This window comes from Ixodes scapularis, unplaced genomic scaffold (genome assembly GCF_016920785.2).
Source record: "Ixodes scapularis isolate PalLabHiFi unplaced genomic scaffold, ASM1692078v2 PGA_scaffold1__304_contigs__length_218370807, whole genome shotgun sequence".
In the NCBI taxonomy this organism is placed as follows: domain Eukaryota; kingdom Metazoa; phylum Arthropoda; class Arachnida; order Ixodida; family Ixodidae; genus Ixodes; species Ixodes scapularis.
In genome coordinates, this window is record NW_024609846.1 from 23,870,301 (window position 1) to 23,887,448 (window position 17,148).

Consider the following 17,148-nt stretch of genomic DNA (forward strand, 5'->3'; position numbering starts at 1 on the left):
CTGCCCCCCCCCTCCCCCCCCCCCCCCCTCTCAGCTTAGGAGAAGGGAATGCTAAGAGGATCATATTCCCTGCAGAGCCGAGGTTGTACCTTCTGTCTACATCTTCAACCAGCTTCTTCTTTCTACATCTCGAGGCTAGTCACCATTACTTGCCATTCTCACTTCTTTCCTCCCCTGCGTTCCATTTCTCAACATAATGAAAGCGTGCTGGTAAAGAATTGCCCAGGAAGCCCCCAACAGCACTGTTCCCTCTCAAGTCGAATTTCCAACAGTAAGGCTCCATTCCAATATTACTCACACTGAGCAAAATCAAACTTACACGCACGTTGCAGCCCCAACTTTATACTGCCATTCTAGTAGCATCCTCAATCATCCGCTCCGGTGCGCACTGAACGTCCTCTATCAACGAAGCGCACCCTCCCGGTGCGGCTTTTCGTTGCCCCAATGCGCACCAAGGAAATCGACGGTGCATTGGGGTGCAGTCCCATCAGGCATTGAGGCCAGGAGTGGGAATCGAGAAGATGGCGGGAATAGCAGGTGTGCAACCTATCGAAACGGTGACCTTGCGAAAACGAACTCGCCTCGCAGCGGCACTTTATGAATTCCTCAGCTCTTCTGACAGCGAGGAAGACGAGCTTCTTACCATTGCCGCGATTACCGGTGATTGTTGCAGTGGCAAGGAGTGCCCGGAAGTTACGAGCTTTGTGGAAAGCATTGCGAGGCGTTTCGATGACACCAAGGTACGACTATTATCTGGTGGTACTCTACCTTGAACCAACAATGATGGGCAAAATATACCTGTGGAATTGTCAACCGCTTCCCGACCCCATCAACAATCACGTCCACAATGTTAATTTGCGTGGCACCACTAAATCTGCGAGTAAAAAAACAAGGAAAAATGAAAACGCACGGCAACATCTGGTGGCGCTTGCTGCGATGCATTGGCGCGGTGCAGTTGGTCCTCGACGTTGCACTGACTTTGTGCTGCTCAACCGGGGAGCGCTGTGCACTGTCCCGGTTTCAGGGCAATTCCGGAGCGTGTTGATTGAAGATGCTATAAGGCAATCATCCATACGAGAGCCATTTTGATAGGCATCAGAGCATTCCCTGTTGGCGACGTGCACGACCAAAAGCGGCAATGCGGTCGGCCTTCCAGGATTGGCTGAATGCTCCCTACAGTGTCTTAGGCATGATGAATTATCCTTTCACTAATGAAAATAAGAAGTAAGAGAGACTCAATTTCGACGATGTTGGTTCAGGGATGCGATTACTTCAAGCTTTCACCACGCTTTTTACACACATTATCAAAATTGTCGCCAGCCATTAATAATCAAGGTCGTGACCGACGTCGCAGATAGGAACCAAAGGAGGGGCCACCGAAACATCTCGTCGCCAATATGTCGTGAAAGTTGTGACTATTCCCTGCACCGCCATTGAGCGAACAGACCGGCGTTCCAAGGAAGACGAAACCGAGCTGGAGGCAAGTGGAAAAACTTTACAACTTTATTCTGCAAGGTACCAGAAGAGCGATTTGGCTGGACTGTGGGGGGCCATCAGGACAGGATGCCGTCGTCCAGGTCCTCCTCCCTGGGCTCTGGCTGGGAGACCACTTTGCGCAGCACCTTGGTGTACACGTCCTGCAGCGACTCTCTCGCCCCCGGGTCCAGCACCTCCAGGCACTCCTGCACGTCACACAAAGAGCACTGTTCTCCGCCTGCCCACATCGACTTCCATCTACGGTTTTCTACGGTCTCCGCCTGCACAAACTACGGTCCGCGTAATTTGTGTTCGAATTTGAATTTTTTTTTTCATCTAGTTTTTTTTTTTTTTTTTCGTTTTTGTTTACGACTTAATTTTATTATTTTCATCCAACACCTGCCGTTCCCTCCGTCACATTAGAATTTAAATATCATTTACCCTACCAGACCATCTGTGCTCGTACTTGGTAGCTATAGCATCCGACTGCCACCGAGCTGATCAAGGTTTGAAGCCCGCCGGGGATCAAACATTATAAGCCTCATAAATAATCTCAAGTTCTCAACGTCCGTAACGATCCCAGCGTGTCACTCATTCGTGACGCTCGTTATAAGACGCTCAATCCTGATGATTTTCTCAAAGCAAACAACTAATAAAACATCTTTTGTGTTAAAAAGAGAGGGTGCTGCGGCACTCACGTCCAGTCCCTGGGTGGAGGTGCGCAGCCGGAGCAGGGACACGAGGGCGTACTCGCTGTTGGCCCGCACCATCGAGTTCTTTTCTTTGGTGCCATTGACCAGCTGCGGCACGAGGCTGCGCAGCAGCTGGGACGACGCCAGGCCCCGGCCAGGTTCCTGGGTGCCCCGGGAGAGCCACTGGACCGACTGGGCCACCAGCTGCTTCACCTCGTTGTTGGCGTGGTTCAGGCACTGCAATGCCATTGCCACCACGGGTGGGAGTCAACCGACACTCTTTAGCTCCCAAAGGAATGCCGTTATCGGAGGGGAGTCAACCGATACTCTTCTAGCTCCCAAAGGAATGCCGTTCTCGGAGGGGAGTCAACCGACACTCTTCTAGCTCCCAAAAGAATGCCGTTATTGGGGGGAGTCAACCAACACTTTTCCAGCTCCCAAAGGAATGCCGTTATTGGAGGGGAGTCAACCGATACTCTTCTAGCTCCCAAAGGAACGCCGTTATCGGGGGGCAGTCAACCGATACTCTTCTAGCTCCCAAAGGAATGCCGTTATCGGAGGGGAGTCAACCGATACTCTTCTAGCTCCCAAAGGAATGCCGTTATCGGGGGGAGTCAACCGACACTCTTCTAGCTCCCAAAGGAATGCCGTTATCGGGGGGAGTCAACCGACACTTTTCTAGCTCCCAAAGGAATGCCGTTATTGGAGGGGAGTCAACCGATACTCTTCTAGCTCCCAAAGGAATGCCGTTCTCGGGAAGGGGGGGGGGGAGTCAACCGACACTCTTCTAGCTACCAAAAGAATGCCGTTATCGGGGGGAGTCAATCGACACTCTTCTAGCTACCAAAGGAATGCCGTTATCGGGGGTGGAGTCAACCGATACTCTTTTAGCTCCCAAAGGAATGCCGTTATCGGGGGGGGAGTCAACCGACACTCTTCTAGCTACTAAAGGAATGCCGTTATCGGGGGGGGGGGGGGGGGGGAGGGGGAGTCAACCGACACTCTTCTAGCTACCAAAGGAATGCCGTTATCGGTGGGGAGGCAACCGATACTCTTCTAGCTCCCAAAGGAATGCCATTATCGGGGGGGGGGGGGAGTCCACCGACACTCTTCTATCTACCAAAGGAATGCCGTTATCGGGGGGAGTCAATGGACACTCTTCAGCTCTCATAGGAATGCCTTTATGAGGGGGGGGGAGTCAACCGACACTCTTCTAGCTACCAAAGGAATGCCGTTATCGGGGTGGGGGAGTCAACCGATACTCTTCTAGCTCCCAAAGAATTGCCGTTATCGGGGGGGGGGGGAGTCAACCGACACTCTTCTAGCTACCAAAGGAATGCAGTTATCGGAGGGAAGTCAACCGATACTCCTTTAGCTCCCAAAGGAATGCCGTTATCGGGGGGGGGGGGGGAATCAATTGACACATTTCTAGCTACCAAAGGAATGCCGTTATCGGGGGGGAGTCAACCGACACTCTTCTAGCTCCCAAAGGAATGCCGTTATCGGAGGGGAGTCAACCAACACTCTTCTAGTTCCCAAAGGAATGCCGTTATCGGGGGGGGGGGGGGGGGTCACCCCGACACTCTTCTAGCTCCCAAAGGAATGCTGTTATCGGGGGGGGGGGGGGGGGGGAGTCAATGGACACTCTTTAGCTCTCATAGGAATGTCATTACTATGGGAGGTCTCAACTCACACTCTTCTAGCTCTCAAAGGAATGACAGTGACACAATGAGAGTCAACTGACCCTCTTCTAACTCCAAAAGAATGCCATGACCACTAGGAAAGCCAATGACTTTTCTGGCTCCCCAAAGAATGCAATTACTACAGCAGGGAGTCAACTGGCACCCTTTTAGCTCCAATCAAGAGTCTGGTGCGAATAGCAAAGAATGGGATCCAGGGGTAGGCCACACTGCAGGTGGGGTGCATTGCACGTTCCGTGTTGCATCTTCAGTCGAAACACCCAAGTTCTCGCATGGACCTAGCAAGATTTTTGTGATACAAAGGACTGCAGAAATCTTGCGGTGTGATGCTGTATTACAACTGTTTCAACATTTCTTAGGCAGTACTCTGCTAACAGGAAACTGAGTTTTCTGCCCTCTCTCGCAGACATGTCGCATCACAGTGCACGAAAATGGAGCAGTTACCTTGGCAAAAGTGGTGAGCAGGAGCTGCGGCACCTCTTCATTGTTGGCGAGCGCATGGTGCAGGAAATAACTGGTGCCACGCACTCCCCCAATCACAATTGGCACCTGTGAAGACAAGGACAAGAATAGTCTACTTCACACATGTCATTCAATCATTTAGGTGACTCAGGTAGTCACTAATGCACTGTAACAGTCAAGAATTAGACCAGCTTGTATACATTGTACATGAGAGAAATTAGAAAGCGCCAGTCTCGTTGCTTCTGATGAAGTGCTGTTTTTAGGAGGCTTGGCCTGTCTCGACAGAAATTAATTCTCCGTTTAAGTAAAATACAGAGGACCCAACAAAACAGCTTTTTCGAACAAAGCAACGCAACAGTAGTGGGCAGCGATGCAAGAAATCAAATAGGAATGCAACTTTCGAGGTCCACGACTCAAGCCGAAGAGGGGTGCCCCACTGGAGAACTAAAGAACTAAAGATGAACCGAGACCAGCAGGAGGACTTTAATATGCAACTGGAATTGGAGCTATATGGCACCTGTAATTGAAATTGCACATTCGAAATGGGCTATGCTTTAAAATTGGAATTTCATTATTTTACTTGTATGTATGCGGCACACCAGGTGAATGGAACCCCTACCATTTCTGCATATTAAATGAGTCTCGCAATGACCACCAAACAAAATGGGTGTCTCTCACTTTCCTGGTTATTTCGCCCCACTGCAGCACCAACTTCACTTAGACGGCTAAGCGTGCAGGAAATGACCCCAAGAAGCTGTCTTCTGAGATTGCCCTCCCTTTACTTTCCCAATGCCATCTCTGCAGGCCACTTGCCCTTAAACTTTTTGCCATTGATATGCCCACACAAAGTAAGCACTTAACCATTCAGGTGGTGCTAAGAAGTGTAAGGGAAAGATGTAGGAAGGACAAGACGTATGCACATGGTATCCGTCCTCTCCCTAGGTTATGCTTCCTTCCCCTTGTCTGTTAAAGCTCAGTAAAGGGACCAGGGAGCTGGTGACCAGGGTCAAATGATCCTTCTTTCCTACATGCTAATATCTCGTCGAAAAAACAATTGGTTCCCCGCGTCACTTCCTTTCATTGGTTGCCGCATTTTTGTTCATTTCCCCTCCACTACTTCCGAGGCCAACGATCCTTTTGAGTTCAAGCTCCAGCAACATCTAATAAGCAAATCATGCATTGCAGAAATATATTTCTTTTCTCAGTTTACTTCGTTAACGGATGGGAAAGCCCGGTCGGGGAAGAATGGGTAATTAAAGAAGAAACTAACGCAAGCCCCGTAAACACACTTTTCACGAAAGCGCCAACCATGGCAAACAAAAGCCGATGCCTGCTCCATGCCTTACGAGTGCCAAGCGTCTGTTCCGCACACCAGTTGGCCAAATGACAAACGTTGTTTCGGGGTCCGAGACTAGGCGCGGACCGTGTGCGCAGCGAGACGTGAGGCTGGCCACCCACCCTGTCTGCAGTCATGTACTTGACAAGGGTCTTGACGACACGCTCCCTCCACTCCTCGGTGAGGATCCGCTCGGGGGCCTGCTTGAGGGCCACCGAGAGCGTCACGCTGCAGCCGTGCCGCAGCGTCCAGTCCTCGCTCGGGTCGTCGTCTGTCCGGAAACGCAGCATCGTTGCAGACGGTGAGCGACGGAGCGGGGGAACACCGACAGAACCAAAGGCAAACTTGCGCCAAAGCAAAACAAGGGATGGTGTGTCCCCGCAAGAAATAATAATAAAGTTGCTAAAAAAATACAACAACAAACAAACAAACACGGCGCATAGCCAAGCGCTCCTTTTTTGCCCAAAATGTAGTGCTAGCGGTTCAAACCAGATGCTAAAACTTTGGGACTAACCATTATCTCATTCAAAAGTTACGATTTTCTGAAAGCTTCGATGGGAAAATGGGGCACATTCTCAGCAGCTGGCGCTATTCGGCTCCACGCATTCAAAGGCTCTGTCGGCCGCCAGATTTCCACCGAAAATTTCAGAAGATGTCGTAACTTCTGAATGAGACGACGGTTAGTTCCGAAACTTTGGCATCTGGGTCCGACCGCTAGCGCTACATTTGGATGGAGAGTAAGCGTTCGGCAATGTGTAGTTTACTTTGTGCAATGAGAAAACACCGTAAATATTTTTTGGGGGAGGGACATCCCATACAGTCGGCTCGTTCGATTTATACCTGCCTCTCCTGCATCAGCTGCACTCCGTGCAGATTGCCATATTCGATTTACGAGCGTAGCCTATCTGAAAACACAACCGAAAGCACTACATTGCCCCACACTTTTCTGGTGCAGGTAAATCTAAGAGACCCAATAACTGGCGTCACAGGTGTCAATCTTGGCACGATGACAGGATCTAATGCCGGTGGAAGGTTGACCCAATGCACCGCGCTATACCCAGCATGAACTATTGTATGCTACGTTGGGAAGGCTAGCGTGGCTTCCGCAGCACTCCGAATTCGTCAAAGCTAGTTGAGAGAGCACACGCGAATGAGACGCAAGACGAAGCCACCTGCTCACGCAGCAGTGCGGAGCTACAGCGCTGTAAAAACTGCGCTAGCCTCGACAACGTACACAACAGGGAATAGTCAATGCCACATACTTTTACATACTTCTATGTTCTGAAAAGGTTTAAAGCAGAACACGCAATAAGTGCCGAGAATGAACTGCAACTTTCCGAAAGAGCAACGAGCGCCAAGGTAAAAAAAAAAAAAAACTAAGTCGTTTGGGTTGGAAATTCAATCTCCCCTGTGGAAGTCAAATGCACTTCGGTTCGAGTTTATTTTTCCCAAGGTTGTTTGCCCGTGTTACCGTGTTCTTGTTGCTACGCCATTTGGAAAGCGTCTCCAGCTGGTGTGTTTAGCGTCCTATCCACCCATGCATCCAAAGCCGTCCCCAAGTGGCAACGGCAGGAGCGTCACGCCGTCAAATGTTGTGATACAAACAATTAACCGTAAAAATTCCGTAAAAAAAAAGAGAGAGATACATAATGCGAGTGTTGTTGTCGTTGCAGCATCCCAATTCCTGGCTGGCAAAGGTTCTGTGGACTGTCAAGCAGGGGCAGATTCATGGATCAAGCCGGTGAAGCGACAAGGGGGAGGGGGGGTCCGCGGAGAGATGACGCCACTGCCGATACGTTGCCCAGATCTATTTTGTTGACCTAATATTTGCTATGTCACCAGAAACTAAACCTTTCTTCTTAAAAAAAAAAAAGCTGGCCTGCATTGATTTTTTAATTTAAAAAACTTGACCTTGGAAGGGGGGGGGGGGGGGGCTTGGGGGAGGGGGGTGGTTGTCAATCCACTCATGCTATCAAACTGGGGTGCAACCTGCAGCAGAAGGGGTGTCCACCACGTCCACCACCGCTGCTGCGACACCGCGGGGATCACGGCCAATGACATGACATATCTACGACACCGCTGGGTGGAACCACTTTATGGGACGCGGTAAATGCGCCCGTCGGAGACGTTTCCCAGGCACCGTAGGTTCAACTAGAGAAACTAAATAAGCTACGCTTCAGAGTAACGACACATACCCATCTTGGGGCTTAAAATCATTATTGCCAGTTGTCTGAAGCTTTACCTGAAATCATCGAAAACGCTTTTTCGTCCCCCACTTAGACAGTTCGCGACAGGACAAAGCAATATTACCCAAACTTCCTAACACCAAAACTAGCGCCGAGGAAGTCGCACCTTTGAATCGTGACGATCGGCAGTTGCGTCTGCTCTGCGCAAGCACCGAGATGGTGGCGTTTGCAACGATATCGGGGAACGGAGTGCCGATACTCTAAGCGTAGCTAATTTCGTCGCTCTAAATTCAAGCTCCCGTGGCGCCCTGGGCATAAAAACTGGTCCATAAAGACGTTCCGCTTTTAAGCGTTGCCAAGTTTCGAGGGGGCGGGGTCGACCCACTGAGGAGGTAGTCCCTGGCGAAGGCGGCCAGCTCGTCTGGGGGCAGCCAGCGGCAGAGCGAGCCCAGGCAGCCCGCAGCGGCCGTGCGGCAGCCGTCCTCCGAGCTGCTCAGGTACGAGGACACCGTGATGGTCACGCTGCGCCGCATCAGGTCCGACATCTTGTTGCCCGCTGCCGCCACCACTCGGTGCAGTGCATACAGCATCGTCTCTCTGGAAGGGGTGGAAGAAGGTCGCTCGTTACGGTATAAACTCCTTACAGCAGACCTTAACGGTGATGGAGATTTTGGTCCGTCGTAAGAGGAAATGCAGATTACAGACTTTGAGATGGATTATGACTTGAGTCTACTCTAAGCAGTGAGACTGACAAAATGTGGATGGATATTAGAAAACAGCCGGCTTACTGAAACTTACAAATTTCGAAAAGGTGTTGAATTTTATCGAGCTGTACCGACGATCGTCGTCACTGAGCGCTTTGGGCCGTATGAGGCTCGCCAGGCGTCAAGCACGACGACAGTACTAGTTTGCAATATGCATGCCATTGCTAGCAAATCAAAGCCACGCAATGTCCGAAATAAAGACTGCCGTCGAAGAGCATAATGGAATGGTGAACTATTTACAAACTGATATAGTCAATTACATCCAAATGTATATTATAACAAAATCTGTAATAAGCGAAGTTGGCTTTAAAAAGCAGTAGCGTCGCTGGGGAGCGGAGGGAGGGGGGGAGGTGTTGCGATGGGCCACGGTGGAGATGGGTGTCGCGGCAGGCCATTGGACCGGGTGCCGCTGGCCCTAGTGACACCACTGCTAGGAAGGCCAACTAAACTTCACAAATCAGTATGTTGTAACCGAATGTCTGCTGCAGCCAGATCTGTTTTAATGAGGTTACACGGTAGCGACACGGGTTGGGTTCAGACACCCCACTTCGGACAAGCTGTGAAGGATAATCTCGCTCTTCATTCTCTCAACTCCTTCACATGCTCACACACTGCACTCTTTTCCTGGTATACTTTCTTCTCCCCTATTCCCCATTTCCCTACAAATCTCCCCACAATTTCCCTACAACTAGGGAAGCTACAAACTTCCCTAGTGCCATGATCCTTAGAGTCCCCCCTAATGCATCCTGTCAAGGCCTCATGCTGCCTGGACCCTCACACACCCATATATTCCCAGGTACAGGCTTTCCTATTAACGCTGTCACATGTTCAATATGTTTCTGAAGCTACCGTACACGGCGTCTTCATTCGAGGATTGCTATGTCTTCCGAATTTTCACAACCTGAAAGGGTGCTGCGCTGCTACATTCAAAGCAGCTACGGTTGAATGGAACAGTCCTAACTTGTGGCACAGTGCTCTTTCTGTGCTTAATAAAACAAACTCATACTAAAAAACAAAAAAAACATTGCATTAATTTTTTTTGCATTGATACCTTTTCAAGGACAACTTTACTACGCTCAAAGAGGAAATTTATTATCTGCAACGTCAACCGATCGGCAGAGTTCCAGTTGTCGCTGGTTCACCTCCTGGATCTATATACCGTAATATCCCGAGTCATCGCCCACCCCCCTACCGCCTGAAATTCATTAAAAAAGTGGGGTGGGCCATGTCTTGGTGGGTGAGCACAAACACTTGAAAAAAAGCGGAAAAAACCGCCTATTCTTCTCTGCGTATCTAGCGCTGATGCACAAGAGATACATCAAACTCAAAACTCGATTTAGTTTCCTTGTTTTATAGAAAAAAATGCTCACGAAAGAATATTTTACTATAGCGAAGACTGTTGCCTGCATACGCGCTAGAAACACCGCCGATCTGCATATAGCGCGAACGTTTGTTCCGTGAAAGAATGTCACCACTACGTTCTCCTAGTTAGTAAAAAAAAAGAAAGAAAAGTCTACAAGAAAATAGAAAAAACCGACCAGGCGCAACGAGCGAGCGGACCAAAGAAGCGACCAAGAGCAATGCTGGGAAAGCGGGAAAGCCGGCGGTCGCCTTGGCAAATACTTTGGCGTCGGGCCAAGTCGGGCGCCTTGTCAATCGCAAGCTCTTGCGCAACTTTCTTGTTTGGTGCGTACATACGTGGGTCCGTGCACGGCGGGCTATCAATGCACCGTTGGGACGCTCTGCAAACGTCTGTGTAGGGCGCTCCAGCAAAGCTTTATTTACGCGTTGGCTTTGCCTAAAATATTGCACAACCGCGGTCGCGACGGGCGGGAAGAAGGAGCGGGTTTGCGGTGACCTTACTTCGGGGGAGACAGACTTTAACCTAACACTCCGCGGTTACATTAACAAACTCTTATTTTGTTATCTCTATCGTTTTCTTTTCGCACGGATACACGACCACTTTGGGGTCGCTCACGGAGGAAATGCGTAAACAAAAAGAAGTGTCTTTCCCTCCTTCGTTTTACTTTGTCACGGACGTCCTCCAACTGTAAGGTCCGCGGCCGCGTCATTCGGGTAGGATGAGTGTTTGCGGATCGCGGAGTCCGCGCTGGGGTATTTGAAGAGGTGGGCGATGACTCGGTGTTTTTTCGGAAATCGATATTGGCCCAAAAAATAGGGTGGGCGATGGCTCGGGGATGGGCGATGACTCGGGATATTACGGTAGTTCAATTCCAGTGTGCTACAACCTAAGCTTTCGTCTGTCGAGTGGCATTTTGCATAATTAATGGATAAACCAATTGGGTTAAAATAATTACTGCGGCACCCCAAAGCAACTGTCTGCTGTCCTGGTCACAGATCTACGCAAGTTTGGGTCTAGGACAACACGAAACCGCGGCCCCCGATGGATCCACCACTCCCTTAGAAAGGGGAAAACAAAACAAAAACCATCTGGTCCTGAAGGGTAACAAGCAACGGGAAGGTGCCAGAGACGGCAGAGGATGGGGGATGTGAACGTGCGTTCACCTGACGGCCACGTCGTCCTGGCTCTTGACAGAGTTGTGCAGCTCCTGGAACACCGGGTCGCACCGGGTGTGGATGACGATCAGGTGGCTCAGGGCTACCGAGGCCTTGAGCCGCACCTGCCGGTTGCCGTCGTTCAGGGCTTTCAGGAACGTCGTCTGCAGCTGGGGCAGGAAGGGCTTCAGCTGCACCCCGACCTGTGAGCAGAGGAGGGAGGGGCCCGTCGCAGAGGGGAGTTCTTGGAGCAAAAAACTTCCTCAGAGGAAGTATAGTCCAAGAACCAGCAACAATACTCCCTTTGAGGGAGTATCGTCGAGGGCCCAGCATGCAATGCTCACTCAGAGGTAATATTGTCCAGGGTGCAAAATACTCCCTAAGAGGGAGTAAATCCAAAATCCGAAGCACAATATTCCCTTGGAGGAAGTACAATCAAGGACCCCGGGACAATACTCCCTTAGAGGAGGTATTGTCCAGGACTTGGACTTAGCACACAGCATTTTCTAAAGGGAAGTATCATCCAAGTACTTGTGCACAATGCTCCCTTAGATTGTTGCAGGAATGACAGTCCACCAATGCACTGGAAATCAAGCTGTTTAATCATGTGCTCGCCAAAGCATCAGCACTTTGCGTGGTGCTTGCGCTCCAAGCTAAAAAAGAAAGGTAAATAAAAAAATCTTTCAGCCTTTCCACTCTGGTGAAGAAGGAAAACCAGCGAAGTTGTACTATGGTGGGACGACCTCAAAGACAACGCCTAGAGGACAATGTCTAGGACAACCTCAAGGACGACGTCTAGGATGACCTCAAGGACGTCTTATAGGACGACGCCTAGAGAAATTCAGCCTTTCCATTCTGGTGAAAACCAAAGTGGAAAGGCTGGAAAGGTAGCCACCATCTATGAGCAACGGTGGCAATCAGACAATTGGCAGCCGGTTGTCTAGTTGCCGCCGTCGCTCATAGATGGTGGTAGCTGTCCAGAGTTTTGTGTCGACCCTTATCTGGTGACGGACAGGAAACTGGGGAAACTAGCCCTTAACAGCTCCTCTGTAAAAAAAGAAGGCTCGAGGTACACCTAAGCACTTATTATGAGTTGTGAATGCAAAAGCATGCATGTCATTCTTTCGTTCTCTTATTTCGTCTGCAGTGTATTCGCGCCGACGGCAGAGCGCGCCCTCTTCTCGCCGCTCTGACCTTGGACGTTTCGTGTTACCGGCGCGCTGATAGGGTGGCGGTCGTTGAAACTGACGCGCAGCAGACAATGGGACTAAAGTCGAAGTCCATCAGCTTCACTCCGCTCCTTTGGGATCACGGAAGCTAAATGCCGTTTGGCTATGCTTTTCGTGTGGTTTCATAGCTGGCAGCTGGCTTCACTTGGACAAAGGATTTCAGGTGCCGTTTGGCGCAGCTTTGAAGCTGATGACGTCTACTCGCTCCACAGGACAGTTAATGCCTTCGCATTAATAACGACGTTCATAGGCTAGCACGGGCCACTACAAGTATCATCCAGGACCCAGCGTGCAATATTTCCCAATAGGGAGTGACATTACTCCCCCCAGGGAGCGTCATCGTCCCCGGAGCATCTCCGTTGAAAAACACCCCATCACCTTGGCCAGGAGGAGTGCCAGCGTCTCGAGGACGGCCACCTTGACCCCGAAGCTGAAGCGGTCGCCCAGGATGCGGATCAGCGGGCCTGTGATGCTGATCACAGACTGCTTTAGGGAGGCGGGGTCCGTCAGCCGGATCACCTCCCCGAGGCCCTGGGCTGCCTGCTCCTTCAGCTCAGGCACACCAATCAGGATTGCCTCGCGGAAGATCGGCAGGATCGGCGAGATGCCCTGGATGCGCCGTCGTCGATCACGTTGGTGGTTAGTTTGAAGGCAGAACGGGAAACACAACTCAAAGTCTGACCCACGGCCATTTTCCTCAGTTTCTAACTTAGAGGGAGTCTCTCGTTGTCCGAGACTTCACACGTGCAAACACGGCAGAGCTTCTGTCGTATATTAAAATCCCTTTTCCCCTGGTCTGGTAAAAACAAAAATTGGCATTTTACAGAAGTCAGGTCACCCTGACAGTTATAAAAACTAGGGATGTCGCGAACCACCCTAGGTTCGATTTCGAAAGGTTTCGATATTTGCGAAGCGAACTGAGGTTCGATTTCGAAAAATTTCGATATTTTCGTACCGACCGAGGTTCGATTTCGAAAAATTCGCAACTTTTGACCACAGCGGAGTTTCGAATTCGAAAATTTCGAAGCTTTCACGGTTTCTAAAACTTCGAATTCGAATATTTCGAATATTTTTTTACTTCAGGTTCGATAAATTCGAAGATTTCGAAATTCTTTGTAAAAAAAATTCGAAAACTTCAAAAGCTTCGAATTTTTATAGACATGAAGTTCGAACAATTCGAAGATTTCGAATTTCTTTCTGCATAAAGTTCGAAAAGTTCGAAGATTTCGATTCAATTTTAACGCTAAATTAAAAAAAAAAAAAAAAAAAAAAAACTTTGAGGATTTTCAATTTCTTTCTAATCCAAGTTTTCAACGTTCGAAGTCCGATTTTCAAGTTTTTCCACAGTTTCAGTTTCAAATAACTTTTTCACGACTCACTTGTTTTCACAAAATCAAGTTTAGAAAAGTGAGGGTGTGATATCTAGATTCTGCGAAGTTGGTCAGGCAATCAAATGAGACGACGAGTGTCCCGGATGTGCTAGAATATTTGCCAGTGCAGAATTGTGACCGCCAGCCCCGGGGGGGGGGGGGGGGGGGTCTTTAACCTGCATCACGCACTAGTGATTGCACGAACACTCTGTTTTACGAGACTCATCCAGTTCGAAACGGCCAGGGGCGAGCAGGAGGTTGAGGCTCAGAAAAACCTTGAAGCGACCTGGCAAACTAGCTCGCCACTCCTTGCACGCTGGTAGTAATCCGATCCCGTGAAGTTTGTAATTGTCCTGGAGGTTTATTTTCTGGGACGGAGGAATCGCCTCGCAAAAAGCACAAAAGCCGACACAACTCGAGGTCGAGGAGCGTTCTACCATACAAGTGGCGTCGGAAGAGGAAGAACGGGGGGAAAGAGGGTAGCGGGGGGGGGGGGGGGGGGGGGGGGGAGGGAGGGGGGGAGGCTTCAGCCTCCTTCTCCCCCTTGCAGGTATTTCGGACTGTTAAAGAAAACAATACGGGGAAAGAGGGCGTGGTCGAGCTTATTTTAATCTGAAATTATTTATGCATATGTATAGCTACTGTCGCTCTTCACTGCATAAAGGGTTGCGTAGATGGTCATTGTTAGAAACTCGTTGTCAGAAGGCACTGCTCGTCACATGCTTAGTGGTTCGGAAGTTCAAAGCTGTCTTTTCGACATAAACACCTGTGCCAATAGCAAAAAAAAAAAAAAAAAAAAAAAAATTAAATGCGGGAATAAAAAGCAGGAGAAAAAAAAAACTATCAAGAATTCGTCGGAAGTGTTCTATTCTTGCATTTGCATATTCAGAGGTTCAGAACTTCGAAACAAGTTTCTTTTACCAAAATGTGTACAGGCTAAAAGAAACACGTCCCAGAAATGTGAAGCGAAAAAAAAAAAAAAAGTTTTCTTTTAATGACGTGCTGAACTTGAACACTATTAGAAATCTTCTCCCATGAGTTAATTTATTCCTTAACATGAAAAAACAAAAAAATATATTATTTTGTATTCTGCAGATGGCAACGATATGTACTGTCTGTGGTGTTAATTTAAATGCGATACCTCAAACAACTTAGACGAAAATAAATATCAAGTTTAGGTCATAATTGCATGCAGATACATGTTTGGACATTTCTTCGAAACTCACGTTGAATAACAATAATCACATCTTAAGACGGCACTTACCTAGGCTATACATAGAACATTCTTAAAAAAAGTATAACATATCTACCATAAATAGCTCCGGCTGCAGCGTGCTTCAAATCTGGCACAAACGATAATCGTCAAAAACCCGTCGTCCTTCCTCGCCCCTTCGGGGATTTATTTCTTTAAACCTAAGCATGCCAGAACATTGAAATAAACGACATTGTCTTTCGTAAGGAACGCAGCACCGCCTGTAAAAGTTCGAGAAAAAAAAAATTACGAATGTACCCCACTACTTGAAATCAAATGAAACCGTCCGCCGGTCTTTCGAAGTTCGACGAACGTCGAACTTTTACCCTAAAAGGTCGAAGTTCGTCGAACTTCTGACTTTTCAGAATTCGAAAGTTCGAAACTTTTCGAATTCTCTTGATAAATAAGTTCGAAAGTTCGAAATTCATCGAATTTTTTGGTCAGTCAAGTTCGAAAGTTCGACAAGCATCGAACCTTGCAGCGCAATAAATTCGAAAGTTCGAAAAAGATCGAATTTTTTAGCGTAATAAGTTCGACGGTTCGAAAAGCGTCGAACTTCTTAGCTTAACAAGTTCGAAAATTCGACCTCCGTCGAATTTTACGATATAGACAATTCGAAAAATCGAAATCTTTCGAATCTTTCGAACCGCTTGATTCGATCATCGAAACTTCGATTCGAAAAAAGTTCGCGGCATCCCTGATAAAAACTATGCACCATAAAATACCGCGGAAGCGTCCACTATTAACATTTCCCAAACTTGGGAATCCTGCCAATTATATATTAAGCGCCCGATTTGACGGACAAGCGCCCATGTCTAGATTAACCCAGTTTTCAGTAAAAGTGGGTTGGGCGCTCCCCCGGTATTTTACGGTAATTGGTAACGATCGGCTATCAGACAGAAACAGGTGACGAGACTATGTGATGCAGCCCGTTATGCAGAAAAGGTGGGAAACAGAAAATGCCGCCCTTTGGATTCCTCCAAAAGTTAAAAAATCCCGATCGATTCTCACTCCAGACAAGGCATGTGCAAAAAGTTTATTTTGCGTTCGAAGCGAACGGAGGTTTCAGCCTAATATTTTAGAATAAAATATAAAATAGCTTCTCCAAGCCTTTCACTACCGTGCAAGGTTGTTCCAAACCTTCACCTTGTCTGCTTCTAAGCTCAGCTGATTTTCTAAGCTCAGCTGTGGCACGTAAACGACAGATCTGTCCCAGCTATCCTAATCAAGGGGTTTATAAACCTGCTTGCTATACGCAAAAATTTTCTTCAATTTTAAATTTGACAAAAGAGAAAGCAAGCACAAACATACTAACATACTACTGCATAATCACGTCGGTTAGCCCAAATAAGTGTGCGTCTCACCGAGCAAATGTGCAATGTGGGAAAGCAATAAAGCAAAGTCTGCGAGCTCCGCGGGGTATTGCCTCCCCGCAGTGAACAGGTGCTCGGTGAGAAACTCACTCAATGGTGCTAATCCGCCACAATCAACACATAGAAAAGTATGAATACTGCAGTTCATCTCGAAGCGAATATTGAATAGCGTGAATATTGAATAGCGTATTATTCGAAACTACTACAGTGGAACCTTGATTATGCATCTCCGGTTTATGCGACATCCCACATTTCACGACGAATTTGCCCAGTACCGATGGACTCCTCATAGAAATAATGTATTAAAAATTTGGTTTACATGACGCACGATTCCTCGCGTCATACAATGTTCTGGTGGTAGGGCTGGCGGCGGCGCAACAACAGGAAAGAGTTCTGCGCGCCGTTTCAGAGGGTCCAAAAACACGCCGCTGGCAACCCAAGACAGCCGCAGTGCCAGGAGGGAGCAGAAGACAGCGCTTTCCCTTCTCCTCCCCGGGTTGTGAAATGCCTCGGCGTTTTCGCTTTGCGTCCTTGCTCCGCTCATCCCATCGTTCTCTTGTCTCTCATTTACCTTTGCTCTCCTCTGCGCGCCACTTTCTCCAACTCATTGCTTCTCCCCAGATCGAGCACGCTTCCGCTGGTTCCTGCTTTCAAAAAGCGTGAAAAGCGACAAGGATCCCATCGTCGCGATTGTGCATGCAGGCAAAGAATGTCTCGCAAACGGACATCTGCTTCCAGAGCTTGCCGCCTTCAAAAGGAGGCTGATGTTGCACGACCGAAAGAAAGTCCAG

The 17,148-nt window shown here is 48.6% G+C and overlaps 1 protein-coding gene across 1 annotated transcript in view; it reads right to left on the bottom strand.

Moving 5' to 3' along the window:
* Nucleotides 1-1,479: 1,479 nt before the first annotated feature.
* The window catches only part of LOC8033790 (eIF-2-alpha kinase activator GCN1), a 109,176-nt gene continuing 93,507 nt past the window's right edge, over nucleotides 1,480-17,148 (bottom strand). The window contains exons 47-53 of the mRNA XM_042290660.1: nucleotides 12,741-12,971; nucleotides 11,143-11,336; nucleotides 8,238-8,449; nucleotides 5,789-5,937; nucleotides 4,313-4,417; nucleotides 2,175-2,405; nucleotides 1,480-1,682 (exon numbers count right to left, since the gene is read on the bottom strand). Coding sequence (XP_042146594.1) covers nucleotides 1,554-1,682; nucleotides 2,175-2,405; nucleotides 4,313-4,417; nucleotides 5,789-5,937; nucleotides 8,238-8,449; nucleotides 11,143-11,336; nucleotides 12,741-12,971 — 1,251 coding nt within the window. The 3' untranslated portion in view covers nucleotides 1,480-1,553. The remainder of the gene's footprint in view (nucleotides 1,683-2,174; nucleotides 2,406-4,312; nucleotides 4,418-5,788; nucleotides 5,938-8,237; nucleotides 8,450-11,142; nucleotides 11,337-12,740; nucleotides 12,972-17,148) is intronic.